We start from the raw sequence: 15069 nt of genomic DNA on the forward strand, positions 1-15069 counted from the left end.
CTCTTATTATACTCGATGTCTCAAGTGACTAAGTGAGACTATAACCTACAACCTTTTGGTTGAATACAATACACATTTGTAACTATACTAAGCTACGTACGCTTGTAAATGGTTGTTGATTTAATGATGAAATCTAATATAAAGATAATGATTTATTTCTTATTTCCAACTGCGTACCGTGTTCTTCCAGAATCTCCTCGTCTAAATATTTTATGCAAAAGTAACGTGTTTAAAGTATCATGCTGCAAGAAAATTAAACGTTTGTCTTATAAATTATTATATATCATATCACATACTTTGTTAATATATCATATATTCTCTTTCTGGTAGTGGGTTTCAAATATTTTATGTGAAAATAGCGTGTGGAAAATTCACTACTACAAAAACATCAATAAGATGCGGTGATTTTGACCAAAAGGTGCAGTTTTAGGACCGCACCAAATAGCATCGAATCTTTAGATATAGGAATCGCACCTTTTAAAAAACCGCATCATCTAACATGTATAGTCATAGCCGCATCTTTTACATTCTAAACTGAATAACCAAACCGCATCTTTTAACATATGAACTAAACTGAATAACCAAACCGCATCTTTTAACCAAACCGCATCTTTTAGCTTAAATTCTTTTTTTTAATTAGATGGAAACAATATATATACAAAACCAAATGATATATATATATATATATATAGCTGCAAATCTTCAAATATACATCTACATACACATATATACAGTATTTTATAGATGCAAAACCAAATAATATATTTTTAAAAAAATGTTTCAAAATATCCAAAATTCATGTTTCAAAGCACCACAAATGCAATCCGCATACAAAAATCATGTTTCAAATATTCAATTCACAAACTCTAACTTTCATCCTTGCAACCCAAGAGACACTGACTTCAATCTTCATACTTGCAATGCAATCCGAATCCAAAGTCTTCATACTTGCCTAACAAAACATATCCAAAGTCTTCATATATGCATTTACACTAACACAATCATATATATTTTATACTACATGTGACACGTATATATACATATAACACCAGACCTAGGTGTTTATTCGATAAAACAAAATAACTAATCAGTTTAGCTTAAGGCAGTTTACGCATCAACCATCCAATGCAAGTTGGAACTTAACCCTATAGTTGCATGCATTTGTCCACCGGAAACTAAAGTCAAAAATGATAATAAAGTTACCTAAAATATAAATATTCAGTTCACGACAAAGGGCAATTTCGCCATTAAAAAACCAGTGCCGTTTAAAACCCGAACAACACAAGTCAAAAGTTAATCAAACTCAAACCCTACTGCATACTAATATTTAAGCGAGTTTGTACTTGACACGTTAAATATAAATGAACATAAAATAGTAGAATTTGGGATAACCTTAAGACGCTTTAGAGAGTTCATGCCCGGCCCTCAAACAATCAAACTCCAAACACCTTAGTAATCCAATGAGCCATTAATTCTACGACCATAAACTCGATGTTCTTATAAGAAGTAATCTCTTTTGTATTCCACAACTGAAATAAATAAACAAGTTATCTAAGTGTATACAGATAAATAGAAAAGTTAATATTTTAAATATGTAAAACACTTACCTTTTCAATAAAATCATGTTGAATGGTCTCAACAAACTCCCGCATATGTTTAATAACCATAAAACCACATTCTTATGCTTCTTTTTGTCGTTGCACTGCAATTATAGTTCACAATTAATTATTTTAAACACTTGAAAATTAATAAGTTGATAAAAGAGTAGAGAACATACATTCACCACTACCCAAGTAAATTTTCTCCCGAAAGCATTATCAATGAAACCCGATATGGTGTAACTCTGCTTACGTTTTCCCCTTTTTAAAGAATCAACAATAAAGGCGGTTGAGATGCCCGGTTCAAATACAATATAACAAGTAAATTAGTTTGAACAGTTCATGATATATATATATATATATATATATATGAAAACAAACACATATAGTTATTACCTAAAATCTGGGATATGGTCCTTGATTGTCCCCCATGCTCGGGTCCAATAACTCGAACTCGCGGGTCTTCCGTATTTTCAGAATAGCTCTCATCCGCTATCATACTTTTCTCCACTCGTTTCTAGAAAAAATATATGCTAAAACATTCGACTATAGTAATTACAAATCAAACTAAATTCATGTTTCATATAATTATATAACATAATCATTTACCAAAGTACCGGCCTTCTCAATTGCAACATCAACAAGTGAATACAAGTTGGTCTCTTTGTTTTTTTTGCGTGACCCATTATAAACAACTTTGAACGTTCGTTTAGTATTCCTTTAAGTATTGGGTAGCTTGATTCAAGTTGAGGCCATAAAGTTTTCATCTTCCTTCTCATACCACTCCATCCATCGCGTCCTACATGAAGGTTGTGTTTTTTCTTGCAATTGCTAGCTTTAGCTTTCTCTCTTGTTTCCTTCACACAATCAATAAACTGGTATTAACTCAAAAATAATACTACTAACAATAATAAATAACTCAAACAAACCTGATATTCCTCGCTTGTCCTTTGTTTATAGAACTCCTCTCAGTCCTCAATTTCAACAAATTTATATACTTTATAAGCTTCCTCTGTATCGGGCGTTGCGTTGTATATATAGTCTCTAGCAAGCCAATGTCTAAAGTTAGTGCCAAGTCTTGTAGCCCACCTCCTCATATATGCTTTCGGGGCATCGGTATCGATTATCCAATATTTCTAAAATTTAAATAACAGCAAGTTAAAAGTATTTATTAATTTATAGGTATTCTATATTTCTTAGAAGTTAAAATATAATTCGTACCTTTACTTCTTCTTGTTTGTTATGTTCTTATCCACCTAAACCAACATTGTTTTTATTGGTTCCTATTCTTAATTTTTATTTGATAACTACTTCCCGGAAGAACAAATTCTTATATATTGGGCGATGATGGACTAAGGTATGTTTATTAGGTATGATAAATAAATGGCATATTAACAAAATAGTAGTTTCTTATTAAATCTACCCGGATGAGTGCCCTATTTTATACATTTGATTAAAGTAAAAGAGAATAGACAAATTAAAAAAGATATTTACTTGAATACAGTAGAAGTTTTGATAATATTCAAGAGCAATATATGAACTTACTCTGTGATGTGTGTTGGAGGACGATCAACTACGGTGACGGAGGACGACGGGTGAAGGCTACAGGTGCGGAGGAAGGCTGGTGAAGTCGGAGGACAGCGGGTAAGGGCTGATGACGGCCGGTGAGTGCTGAGTACGGCCGGAGACGGTGAAGGACTGCTGGAGACGATGGAGGACGGCCGGAGATGGTGGAGGCTGGCTAGGGTTACTTGGCTCTAACTTCTATATTTTGGGTGTGTGATAATTATTTTAAGTTAAATGAAGTAATTATATTTTGGGTGGGAAAGTGAAATTTTTTTGGAGGGAATGGGTAAAAACTTTTGGGAGGGAAATAGGTAAAAAATAATTTATGGTGTAAACGAGCTTAGCTCGTCTGATATTACTGAAGCTTGAGCTTAGATCGTATGTATGAAACTTACGATTATGTATATAGAAAAGTATGTATTAAAGGTATGGAAGAAAGGGTACCAGACCCTAATAATATCCGAGAATGGAGGGCACCGGACCCTAATAATATCCGAGGATGGAGGGCACCGGACCCTAATAATATCCGAGGATGGAGGGCACCGGACCCTAATAATATCCGAGGATGGAGGGCACCGGACCCTAATAATATCCGAGGATGAAGGGCACCGGACCCTAATAATATCCGATGATGGAGGGCACCGGACCCTAATAATATCCGAGGTATGTAGGGCGAATGCTCGTTATAGCGTAAGGTTAGATATGTATGTGTATGAAAGATTGATGGACATGTTAAGTATGTAATGCGTACCTACGCGCAGGTGTATGTGTATGTAAAGTAAGTTATGTGATTAACTAGAACTCACTCAGCGTAGCTGACTTTTAGTATGCACGCAAGCAAATAGGTTGAGGCAGCTAGCATGATTGAAGACACATGACATTGAATCGAAGAGATTGGCATCTCGAAGAAATGTTGTGATGTTTTAAATGACTATGTTTTGTTTTAAATGACTATGAATGTTTTATAAGACAAGATTTGAAGGTTATGTAACATATTATGGTTGAAGTTTTAATGTTCTGCAAATGTTTTAATTAACTATGATTTAGAACTGTGTCTATGAGTAAATCCAACACCAAAGTAGGGCTACCGATAACGGGGCCTTACAAATCATAGGTGAAAAGTTAGTTTGCAAGTTAAATTAAAAACATAATATGGTTAAAGATAAGGGACCAAACTTGTAAGTTGAATAGATTGTGTTTAAAAGACATATTTACCCTTACTAACACATGTACCTCATGCTTTTAAGTGTTGTAAATTACTTAAAAATTGGTGTCTTAATTTACCCTTGTTTAGTGTATTATATATAGTATAGATTAATAAGTGACGGTTGAAAAGGCGAAACTTTCAAGGCTAGGGATTGTGGGGTTAAGTTATTCTATAAATGGGGAAAAATGAGAAAAATGTGAAGAATCTAGCCACACAAAACGATCCCTAAAAAAATTTAAAAAAAAATAAATAAATCATAACTCAAAATTTAATTAAAAAACCGAAAAAAGTAAGGACACAAAAATGTTTCTACCGTCTTTCTCGTTCTCATAAAAAAAATACCACAATGGTAAGTGAAAAAAGGTGTTGTGTCTTTTTGTTTATCATTGTGTTTTGTGTTTATTTTCGTCATTGATTGTGTATTTTTTCTTTAACATTGTGTTTTTTTTTCTTTATATTGTGTTATATTACTCAACATTGTGTTATATTTTGCGATATATTGTGTCTTTTTTTAGTTATAATTATGTATTTTGTTCATTTTCGTCATTGTGTCTTTGATCACACCATTGTGTCTTTACGTCAATTTTTTTTAATTTTTTTTAACGGGAATGATGGCGGAAACATTTTTGTTTTTTAATTTTGTTTGTTTTTTATTTGTATTTTGAGTTATGATATTTTTATTATTTTTTTTTAATTTATTTTAAGGGGGTTTTTTGTGTGGTCACAAATCCTTCTCCCACTTCTCATTTTTGTCACCCTTTGTATTTTAACTTTACGCAGGGATTGTGTATGGGACAGGTATAGGTAATTGCATTCTCATGTATGATTTACAAAACATTGCATGTATTGATCCTTATGTTCAAGATAAAGTTAATCATGTTAAATTGTTTGCCAAATATGGGATATATATGCTTTGGGTTTTGATTTTTCCATCGGATTCAAGATTTTCTGTCACCATATATAAAACAAAGGATTTTGAATTGTGTATGGGACAGGTATAGGTAATTGCATTCTCATGTATGATTTACAAAACATTGCATGTATTGATCCTTATGTTCAAGATAAAGTTAATCATGTTAAATTGTTTGCCAAATATGGGATATATATGCTTTGGGTTTTGATTTTTCCATCGGATTCAAGATTTTCTGTCACCATATATAAAACAAAGGATTTTGAACTTCCACACATGTGACATGTTCAAAATCAAAACTTATTAGTTATTATATTATTGTATATACTGTTTTATATATTAAAAAATATATAATAAGAATATGGTTTGGAGGAAATTGTCCTACAACGAGCCAGGTAGGGCAGAAGATGTGATCATGTGACTTTTGAGAACGTAAACTTGAGGGCTACTATTCTATAATGATCCTAGTCATTTCTCAACTTTCTTTGTTTTAGATATGGTGACAGAAAAACTTGAATATTGTGGAAAACTCGAAACCCAAAGCATCTCGAACATGCATGACACCGGCATATGAGGTTGATAAAAAATTAAGTTCATAGGTTAGATACATATATGATATTAGCACTACAAATAAAAAACTAATTTAAGTTTTAATGGCACTTTGTTTGCTTACAATACATTTTAGTGGCACTTAGTATTATTGTCACTAATTCAAGATTTTAGTGGCACTTTGTGTATGCCACTAAAAATCTAGTGCCACACGTTTTCAATGGCATTTAGCTCTTGTGCCACTAATTTAGGTTTTTAATGGCACTTTGCGTATATCATCTTGCTCATAACATATTATTAGTGGCACTTAGTTTTAGTGCCACTAATTTATGATTTTAGTGACACTTTGCGTATGCCACTAAAAATCTAGTGTCACACGTTTTCAATGGCATTGAACTTTTGTGTCACTAATTTTGGTTTTAATGGCACTTTGTATATGTCATCTTTTCTTATAACACATTTTTAGTGGTACTTAGTTTTAGTGCCACTAATTTATTATTTTATTGGCACTTTTCGTATGCCACTAAAAATCTAGTGTCACACGTTTTCAATGACATTTAGCTTTTTATGTCATTAATTTATTTTATTATTATTTTTTTTCCTGTTTACTCATGAAGTAGAGAACATTCATGCACCGACGAGTTTACAAAATTGTGTAAACTTATAAATTACACACTTATTTTCATAGGAAATTATTATGTAGTACAAGTGACAACTTTGGTGCCGCCAGGGCCCCTATTAGGCTACTTGGCGGCACCTTAGCGGTCGACATCATTTTTCTTTTTTCTTTAGTCCCGGTACAGTATCGAACATAACGTAATCCGACCGAATGTCAATTTTATTTGTTTGTTTTTTTTAGTTTCGGTACCGTAACAAACGTGATGGAAACTGACGAAATTCGTGTAGACTCATCATATTTTGTTTTCGTTTAGATATCGTTTGATTATCCGGTTGAAGAAACACTAAGTGAACCCACGGGCAGATTATAGATAATCTGGGGGTTAAGTAATGTTTCCCACGAGGATGAGGTCCAGCAGAGAAGGTTGTTCTTCAGGGTACCTGCAAAACAGACACCGTAAGCTCGTCACTGAGAAGGGGGGGGGTTCCTCCTTGTGACCACCCTCCGGCGTGAGAATCAGACTAGATTGCTCTGAATATAAGTGTATATTAAGAGATTGCTAGATAAGATTGAGATATCAGATGATGATCTTACCATTCCAAGGTGTTGGAGTATTTATAGCCGAAGGTAGGTTTCCTAGAAGGTACATCCGGCTGAATAGTATTCCTGTTCTACCAACAGTGGACTACGCACAGGCCATGCTGGTTGGTGGATAGGCTACGGCCAACAGTAAAGGTCGGCTGTATACTGTTCCTTTACTGCCGGCTACGCACTGTTCCACCAACTGTAGGCTGCGCACGTCCCATCGTAAGGGTTGGTGAGTAGGCAGCGGCTAATAGTGACAAACAGTACTAGAGGGTGCTCCTCCTCGTATTGTTGTCGGTGAGCTGTCACCCTGTGATTGGTTCATGGGCTGCTCTGGTCAAATTGTCTGTTCCGCCCATACCTTAGTAGGTATAGTACGAAAGACCTTCCAGAAGCATACGGACTGGCTCATTTAGGCGGGAGTATTCCCGCCTTGCTCATTCCTTCATGTGACTACTGAAGTAGCGAATGCCTTGTGCGTGTAGCCTTGCTGTTAGTGCGGGTAGCCTTCCCTGATGGCTTGTATCCGCAGCTGCGGGAACAGGCGGGGTACTTCGCCATTGGGAGGCTTTCCCTGCGGGTACAGCTGGCGTACTGCGCGTAAGGTTCTCTGAGCATGGTGGGCCCTGCTGGAGCAGTTGGTTATTGCGCAGACGTCCCTATTCAAGGTGAGTCTTGCGGGTCCAACTGGGCTCTGCTGGGACCTACCTCTTCAAGTCCCCCCAATCCAATGTTCTTCTCATGAATTATTAATAAGTGAGGTGAACTTTTGGACTTAGCAAGGATTTTTTGAAAAGGGTTTGGTTTTTCGGTTTTCCGTGGTGATTCTTCCCGCGGTTTTCCTGATGTCACGCAGAAATTCCCGACTTTTCTGCTTGATCTTTGGGTGTGAAGCGGGTAGGTTTGTAACCTCCTCGTACGTCAGGAGCGTTGAGTCCCACTTGTGTGGATTCTCCTTGGGGTTTTGGTAGTTTTCAACATACTGATCAATTATGCTAAAACCACCAATCCCATCACGGAGTTTCGAACAATATAGTTCTCGACGTTCCCGTCATGCGGGGATGTTATTCCCGTTCCCGCCAGCATGGCCCAGAAGATCCTTCTTGGTTTGAATTCCCTGCAGAGTGCTAAGTATGTGAAGGGTTTTGCCTTGACACTGTACCCGCACTTGTCTTACGGTTACTTTACTTGCAAGGTATTCCTGGCGTCAATTCCCTGCGGGTGCTAAGTATGTGAAGGGTTTTGCCTTAACACTGTACCCGCATCCGTCTTACGGTTACTTGGTTGCCGAGGAATTCTTGGCTTCAATTCCTTGCAGGTGCTAAGTATGTGAAGGGTTTTGCCTTACCACTGTACCCGCACCTGTCTTACAGTTACTTGGTTGCCAAGGTAAGGGGTATTTTCCCGCTTACTTTTGAATCTTTTTGAATTTTGAATTTTGAAATTCGAAGAGTTGGTGGAAGGATAAGAACAGTCCAAACCTCTACCACGTCGTGCGACGGTTTCTTCTGACTGTGTCAGGACGTGCAGGAAGTTATGGTGACGTGACAGTACATGGTCATTCCAGACGCTTTTTCAGTGTGGAAATAAAATTGTGATGGCAAATTGTGAGTTAATTAATTATTTCATATATTATCCTCTAGTAGGCTGTAACCCTTTCAAAGCCATCGACGTGAGTGATACGAAGCGAAAATTACACACCAAATGAACATGTAATGCTGAATGAGGATTGTACCTTGCCAATGTGTAACCCATTCCCCTACTAACCCTTCCAGCATCCATATCTTCACCAAACTCACACACACACAAAGGCATTATACCTTGTAGCCCCCACCCCCCCCCCACCCTTTGATAACTGAGATAGTATTGATCGATTTGTACACTTGTATTCCACCTAGAGTTGAATTATCACGACAAATGATCCACCCAAAATGAATATCGATTCTATTAGTACCCTCGACACCTATGTACACTTGCTATAGACCTTATAAAAATCGGATAATGAACACCCTATGTTAAAAATAGATTCCCAACCAGTACTCCATAAACACAAATCTAGCAATTTTGTGGTTACCGAAATGTTTCTCGGGATTCATACTAATAAATTAGCCTAGATTTATGTCAACGAAATCACTTTTTTTAACAGCAAACGTTACTCCTATTTTACACCAGCAAATCCTAGTGTAAGACATCCCATTTATAGGTAAGTGTCTTTATATATCTATATATAGTAAAACAATATAATCATAATTCTTTTACAAACTTATTTAAAATTATTATATTCATATATAAAATAAAAAATCATAAATATAACATCATAATGGAATCATAAAAATCTCATAATGTCAATGAAAAACAAATGTTAGATTAATCATTAAAAAAAATTTAATCATTAAAGTTTGATCACACATTCATCCAAGAAAAAAAAGACCAACTTAAATTAGATTAATTTTTCGATCCACATACAAAACTACTATCGAGCCGGGAGTCTCACCGGAAGCAGCCTCTCTATCCCTATGGGGTAGAGGTAAGACTGTCTACATCTTACCCTCCTCAGACCTCACAATAGCTTTGCTATTGGTGGGATATACTGAGTACGATGATGATGATGATGATGATGATGAAGAAATTATACGGTATCGCTTCATGACTCATCATTGGTAAAGAAGTATGTGTACCCATATAGACGACGTTTTTTGTTGCTTTAGAAAACCACAGAAAGAAAATTGCCCATCCAATTAATGACATACAAAATTAAATGACATCTTTTATTTGAATCTTTTGACCAGACCGGTTGACTGGGCCGTGATCTTGTTCGGAGACGCGGAGTCATGACCAGGTCCAAACAATATTACATAATTCATTTTATTTTCCATTCTTTTTCGTTTCTGTTTTTATTTCCATACTTATTTTATTCATTTATTTCTATTTCTTTCATGGATTATATTAAATTTTAATTTAGTCATAGATATTATTTTTTATATAATTTAATTTATCTGTATTTTACTTATAATTAAGTTATGACTATTTGAAAACTTAGATATTTATTAACTCAGTTATTAAAAGTTTTAAACAATTATTAAATCACCAATATATACCTTTTATCGTTTATTTATAAATTGACAAAATCACTCTTATTGTTATTATTGTTGTATTTATTTTTATGATGTTACAGGTGTTGAAAATATCGTTTGAATTGGTTTTATTCAAAATTGTAGGTGTGAAATTCAAATCATTTATGGGTAGTTTTGGACGTTTGGTCTTGAAATAAAGAAAAAAATAGTGGGTTGTTTCTTATATATATATAAAATGTAGCAAAACCAACTATTTGTGATAAAAAAATATCTTCTTGATTACGAAATTAAGCTAACCTCTGTACACTTTCAGCCATTTTCACACGATGTGTAATATTCTTATGTCTTTGCTGCTATGCTTACTATTTATGAGTGGTGGTGTTCTTAATCAAGGGCTCAAAGAAGATGCCAACATGAGCTCCTGCATCGAGGCGGAGAGGCAAGCTCTACTGGATGTTAAAGCAAACCTAATTGACTTGCATGGAAATCTAACTGATTGGGCGAACGAAGGAGAAAATATGGATTGTTGCAAATGGGTTGGTGTTACTTGTAACAACCGTACTGGTCATGTGATTAAACTTGATCTTAAGTTTGATCCTTCTGGTTTCACAGGTAATATTAGTTTGTCGTTACAAGTGTTAAATCAACTACAATATCTTGATATGAGTAACATCGATTTTCAATTCAATCCTTTACCCGACTTTTTGGGTACCTTGTCCAACTTACAACATTTGGATATTTCACATGCAAATCTCAGTGGAACGATTCCTCATCAGCTTGCGAAACTCTCCAACTTGCTTCGTCTTGATCTTAGTCGTAATTCTCTAGGAGGATCAATTCCCCTTTCCTTTGGAGATTTGACATCTCTTACCTATTTAGACCTCTCACAAAATCAGCTAAGAGGTGACATCACAAAAACTTTAGGGAATTGTTCATCTTTGGTTCATCTAGATTTGTCACAAAACCTCCTTAATGGGTCAATGCCTGCTAGTTTCGGTCAACTTTCTAATCTTAGATTTCTTGATTTTTCGTCGAACTACCTTGAAGGCGTTATCTCTGAAGTCCATTTTCTAAATCTTACCCAACTAGATTATTTGGATTTGTCTCTAAATTCTTTAGCATTAGACGTAAGCTTCCCTGAGAGAATCCCTTTCCAGTTATCAACAATAAAGTTGAGATCTTGTAAATTGGGACCTAGATTCCCCGTGTGGATTAGAACTCAACGAGATTTCAAACATCTTGATATCTCTAGTGCTGGGATATCAGATAGCGCCCCTGCATGGTTTTGGGACCTGCCAACTGGATTGGAATTTTTGAACATCTCTTCAAATCAAATAAAAGGTATGCTACCAAATATCACGTCTTCTTTTCCAGGAAATGTTGCATTGGATTTGAGTAAAAACCATTTCGAAGGAAGGGTACCATTATTACCTTTCAGACTAGCTGCGTTAAATCTCTCTGGAAACAGGTTCTCGGGAACACTTTCTTTCTTGTGTGGCATTGAGACGTTCTTAAGTTTTCTTGACCTCTCAAACAATTTATTATCAGGCAGCCTGCCTGATTGTTTGGGAAAACTAAGCATTTTAAAGATTCTTAATTTATCAAATAATAACTTTTCCGGGGAAATCCCTTCTTCTTTGGGAGGTTTGCTTACTCTGGAGGCACTGTATTTGCGGACAAATGCCTTTGTTGGTGAACTGCCGGTGTCCTTGAGCAACTGCATAAGAATAAGATTTTTGGACCTTGGGGAAAATAAGTTATCCGGCGTCATACCAGAATGGATTGGGGAAAGTCTTTCAGAGTTATACGTTCTTGCTTTAGGGTCCAATAGATTCCATGGAAGGTTACCTTCCCAAGTGTGTTGCTTGAATAATCTTCAAGTTCTTGATCTGTCTAATAATCAATTGTTAGGTAACCTTCCTAGGTGCTTTAGTAACTTGACCGCAATGGCTAGAAGAAGCTTTGGAGATGATATGACAAACCATTCATATCTCTCTTATATTCCAACTGTCATGGCACTAGGTCCAGGAAGTGTTCGTAGTTCTGAAAGTTTGACTTCCGAGGAGGAGCATTTTCTTGACAATGCATTGGTTAAATGGAAAGGAACAAAACGATCATTCAAAGGAATTGGTTTGCAGCTACTAAAGAGCTTTGATCTTTCAAGAAACAACTTTTCTGGAGTACTTTCATATGAGATCACTAGTCTTTATGATGTGGCTTCGTTAAATCTTTCTTATAACAAACTGCATGGGGAAGTCCCAAAAGATATTGGTCAACTGAAAGCTTTGGAATCGCTTGACTTGTCAAGAAATGAGTTTTCTGGACATATTCCCTTGAGTTTGGCACAAATAAGTTCTCTAAGTTACCTTGATCTCTCAAGCAATAACTTGTCAGGAAGAATACCAACGGGGACTCAACTTCAAAGCTTCGATAATACCTCCTACACTGGCAACCCTCAACTTTGTGGACCTCCACTTACACAAACGTGTGGGTTTCCACCTGTTGTTGAAAAGAAGGAAGTTGAAGAAGATGATGATTTTTGGAAATCATATTACATAGGTATGGGTGCAGGGTTTGCGGTTGGATTTTTGGGAATTTGTGGTGCTTTAGTTTTAAGCCTTCGATGCAGATATTTCTTTTTTGCTTCGTTGAGTCGAATGAAGGATTGGATATATGTAATTGTGGTTGTGCATTTTGGCAAACTTGAAAGAAAGTTTAGAAGGTGAGGCCTGTGCAACTACTTTCTATTTGTTATGTGGAACAAGTATGAATTGATAAAAACCGTGGTTTCCTTGGTTAGTTATTGCATATATAGACCTCCTGCAACCCTATCAAAGCCATCTACCTCTTGTTCACCATTGTTAAGACGAAACACTGTTTTAATTAAATTGAATGTATTGTTTTGATTTTAGAGTACGTTTTCATTTGGTTAATTAGAATGTGCTTTAGTTTGGATTAACATATACAAGTAAAATTTCATGCATAAAATGCATATTGTTAATCGAAATCAATACTCATTATTCTTGTGAGTTGTGAGTAGTATTTATGACACTCATTTTCCAGTTGAATCATCACCCAAAGTCAACTCCTTATTAAGTTCCAACATTAGAATGCGCTTCAGTTGATTTGTATATTATCACAGTTAGGTGAAAAATGTGACGTGTTCAAAGGTTGAACTGCCCCGAACCAACAAATTTACCAAGAACTCGAACACAAAATGATTTCAAAAATAATGTAAGACACAGTAAACCGAACACGACACAAGTTTTCGCTAGTTGACATGAACACAACTAGTTTAACATGAAATTCTGTATTTTTTTTAACATATTAATACTTTAAAACTATAAATTTAAAACAAAAATTACAAAGACACATAAAATTCTTCGGTTCGTTTGCACGCCTAGGCTCATTCAAGTAACCAATACAAAACTGGCTCCACTTATATCTAGTCGAAAGGCAGGACTGAGAAACATGTCAGGCTAGGCAGGTTCGAGTCACGGGTCAGAACGAGTTAGGGTTGAACTGGACCGATTAAAAAAAAAGGTTAATTTGGTTTGGGTCAAAGAGGATCGAGTTAAAACGGGTTTCGGGTTAAAATAGGGTTGGGTTGGAATGGGTTTATGGTCAAAACAAATGGGTTTAAAAAATTGTTTGTTTGAAATTATTATACATTTCACCGTTGCCTATAGTTTCATAGTTTTCGGCACAAGCTAGCTACGCGTGCGCGTAGGCTACATGTGCTTAAGTGCTTGTTACGTGCATTCTAGTGCCGCCCATGCGTGCAGAGTTGGTTACGCGTACGAAGGCTAACAAATGTGCGTCCAGCACCACGAGTAATCCATGTTGGTTAGGTGCACGAAGTTGGTTACCATTGTTTAATATTGGTTGCACATTAAGACGCCAGGTATGCGTGCGGCGTTGGTCACTCGTGTTAAAATGCCGGTGACACGGGCAGAGCATCATGTGTATCAGACTGGGAAACGCGCATGCGGCGCCACGCAATGCACGTAACCGGCCCTGGTACGCGCTTAACTTAGCACCTGGCATGTGACAAGCTCTGTGCTAGTAACCAGCGCGGATGACACGCGATGTCGCTACACGTGTTTAATTTTGGTTACGCACATATTGATGCTGGTTACAAGTATTCAGGCGTTGGTTTCGCGTGACAATTGCTATGCGTGTTTATTGCCGCTTACGCACATTCCAAAACCAATTACGCGTCCATTCGGCAATATCCTCACACCATGAAAAACAAAGAAACGAGACACAAAATCAAAATTTACAAAAAATAATATCAAATTTCAGTTGTAACTTTCAATCAATAACCAGAAACCAAAATTGAATACGAATTAATTTTTATAGGAAAATTGGATTTTAATAATTCCAACTTAATGCATTTGCCCGATAATAATCCCAATTTTGAAAATAGCTGTCATTGATCCCAACTTTCACACTATTTGTTTTTGTTGGACCTCCGTCAATAACAATTTAACGACGTTAAGAATTTTTCCAAATTTCAAATTGATGTTTTAGGGCTTTTGATCGGAATGAGAATACGAATCGATTGAAATTTGGAATATTTTTTAAATAGAGACTTTTTGCAATATTTTGTAAATGGGGACTTTTGCATTTGATGATGGTTTCGGTTTGTGGGTAAAAGGTTAGATTTTTTTTGTTTATGGTTGTTCCGTAAATGCCATTTACAGAAGTGTCTAACGCCGCGACACATGCCAGAATGTTAGCCAAGATTCGTAAACTTTATTCATGAAAGTAGGTTACTCTAGTGTTGTTTTAACCGGCGTTAGTAAGTTTTAACAGAGAACTGCACTTGGCCTAACATTTGTTAAAAAGTTTAATATAATCCCCTTCGTCACATCACCAACACCACAACCCCACCTGCCGTCCATTGTTGGTCCACGCACGAATAAAACCATCAACCAACTAATTATATCATATCATTT

General features: G+C 36.1%; 1 protein-coding gene and 1 long non-coding RNA gene across 5 annotated transcripts; one reads left to right on the forward strand and one right to left on the reverse strand.

The window, feature by feature from the left end:
* Positions 1–1316: 1316 nt before the first annotated feature.
* LOC143611885 (uncharacterized) lies at positions 1317–3486 on the reverse strand. Of its 4 annotated transcripts, none has more exons than XR_013149854.1 (4): positions 2528–3486; positions 1995–2455; positions 1608–1702; positions 1318–1529 (listed from the first exon to the last, which is right to left on the reverse strand). It is a non-coding gene; the product is annotated as an uncharacterized LOC143611885 (long non-coding RNA). The 4 variants fall into 4 exon arrangements; XR_013149855.1 differs by having other exon boundaries at positions 1320–1529; positions 1995–2642; positions 3144–3486; XR_013149853.1 differs by having other exon boundaries at positions 1320–1529; positions 1995–2734; positions 3144–3486.
* Positions 3487–10427: 6941 nt separating this feature from the next.
* On the forward strand, positions 10428–12951 carry LOC143611884 (receptor-like protein EIX1). Its single transcript, XM_077085999.1, has one exon. The coding sequence runs from the start codon at positions 10435–10437 to the stop codon at positions 12832–12834; it is 2400 nt and encodes a 799-aa protein (XP_076942114.1). The 5' UTR covers positions 10428–10434; the 3' UTR covers positions 12835–12951.
* The last annotated feature ends 2118 nt before the right edge of the window (positions 12952–15069 follow it).

This window comes from Bidens hawaiensis, unplaced genomic scaffold (genome assembly GCF_021521415.1).
Source record: "Bidens hawaiensis isolate Kalapana, Puna unplaced genomic scaffold, B.hawaiensis_p1.1 tig00032467_1, whole genome shotgun sequence".
In the NCBI taxonomy this organism is placed as follows: Eukaryota; Viridiplantae; Streptophyta; class Magnoliopsida; order Asterales; family Asteraceae; genus Bidens; species Bidens hawaiensis.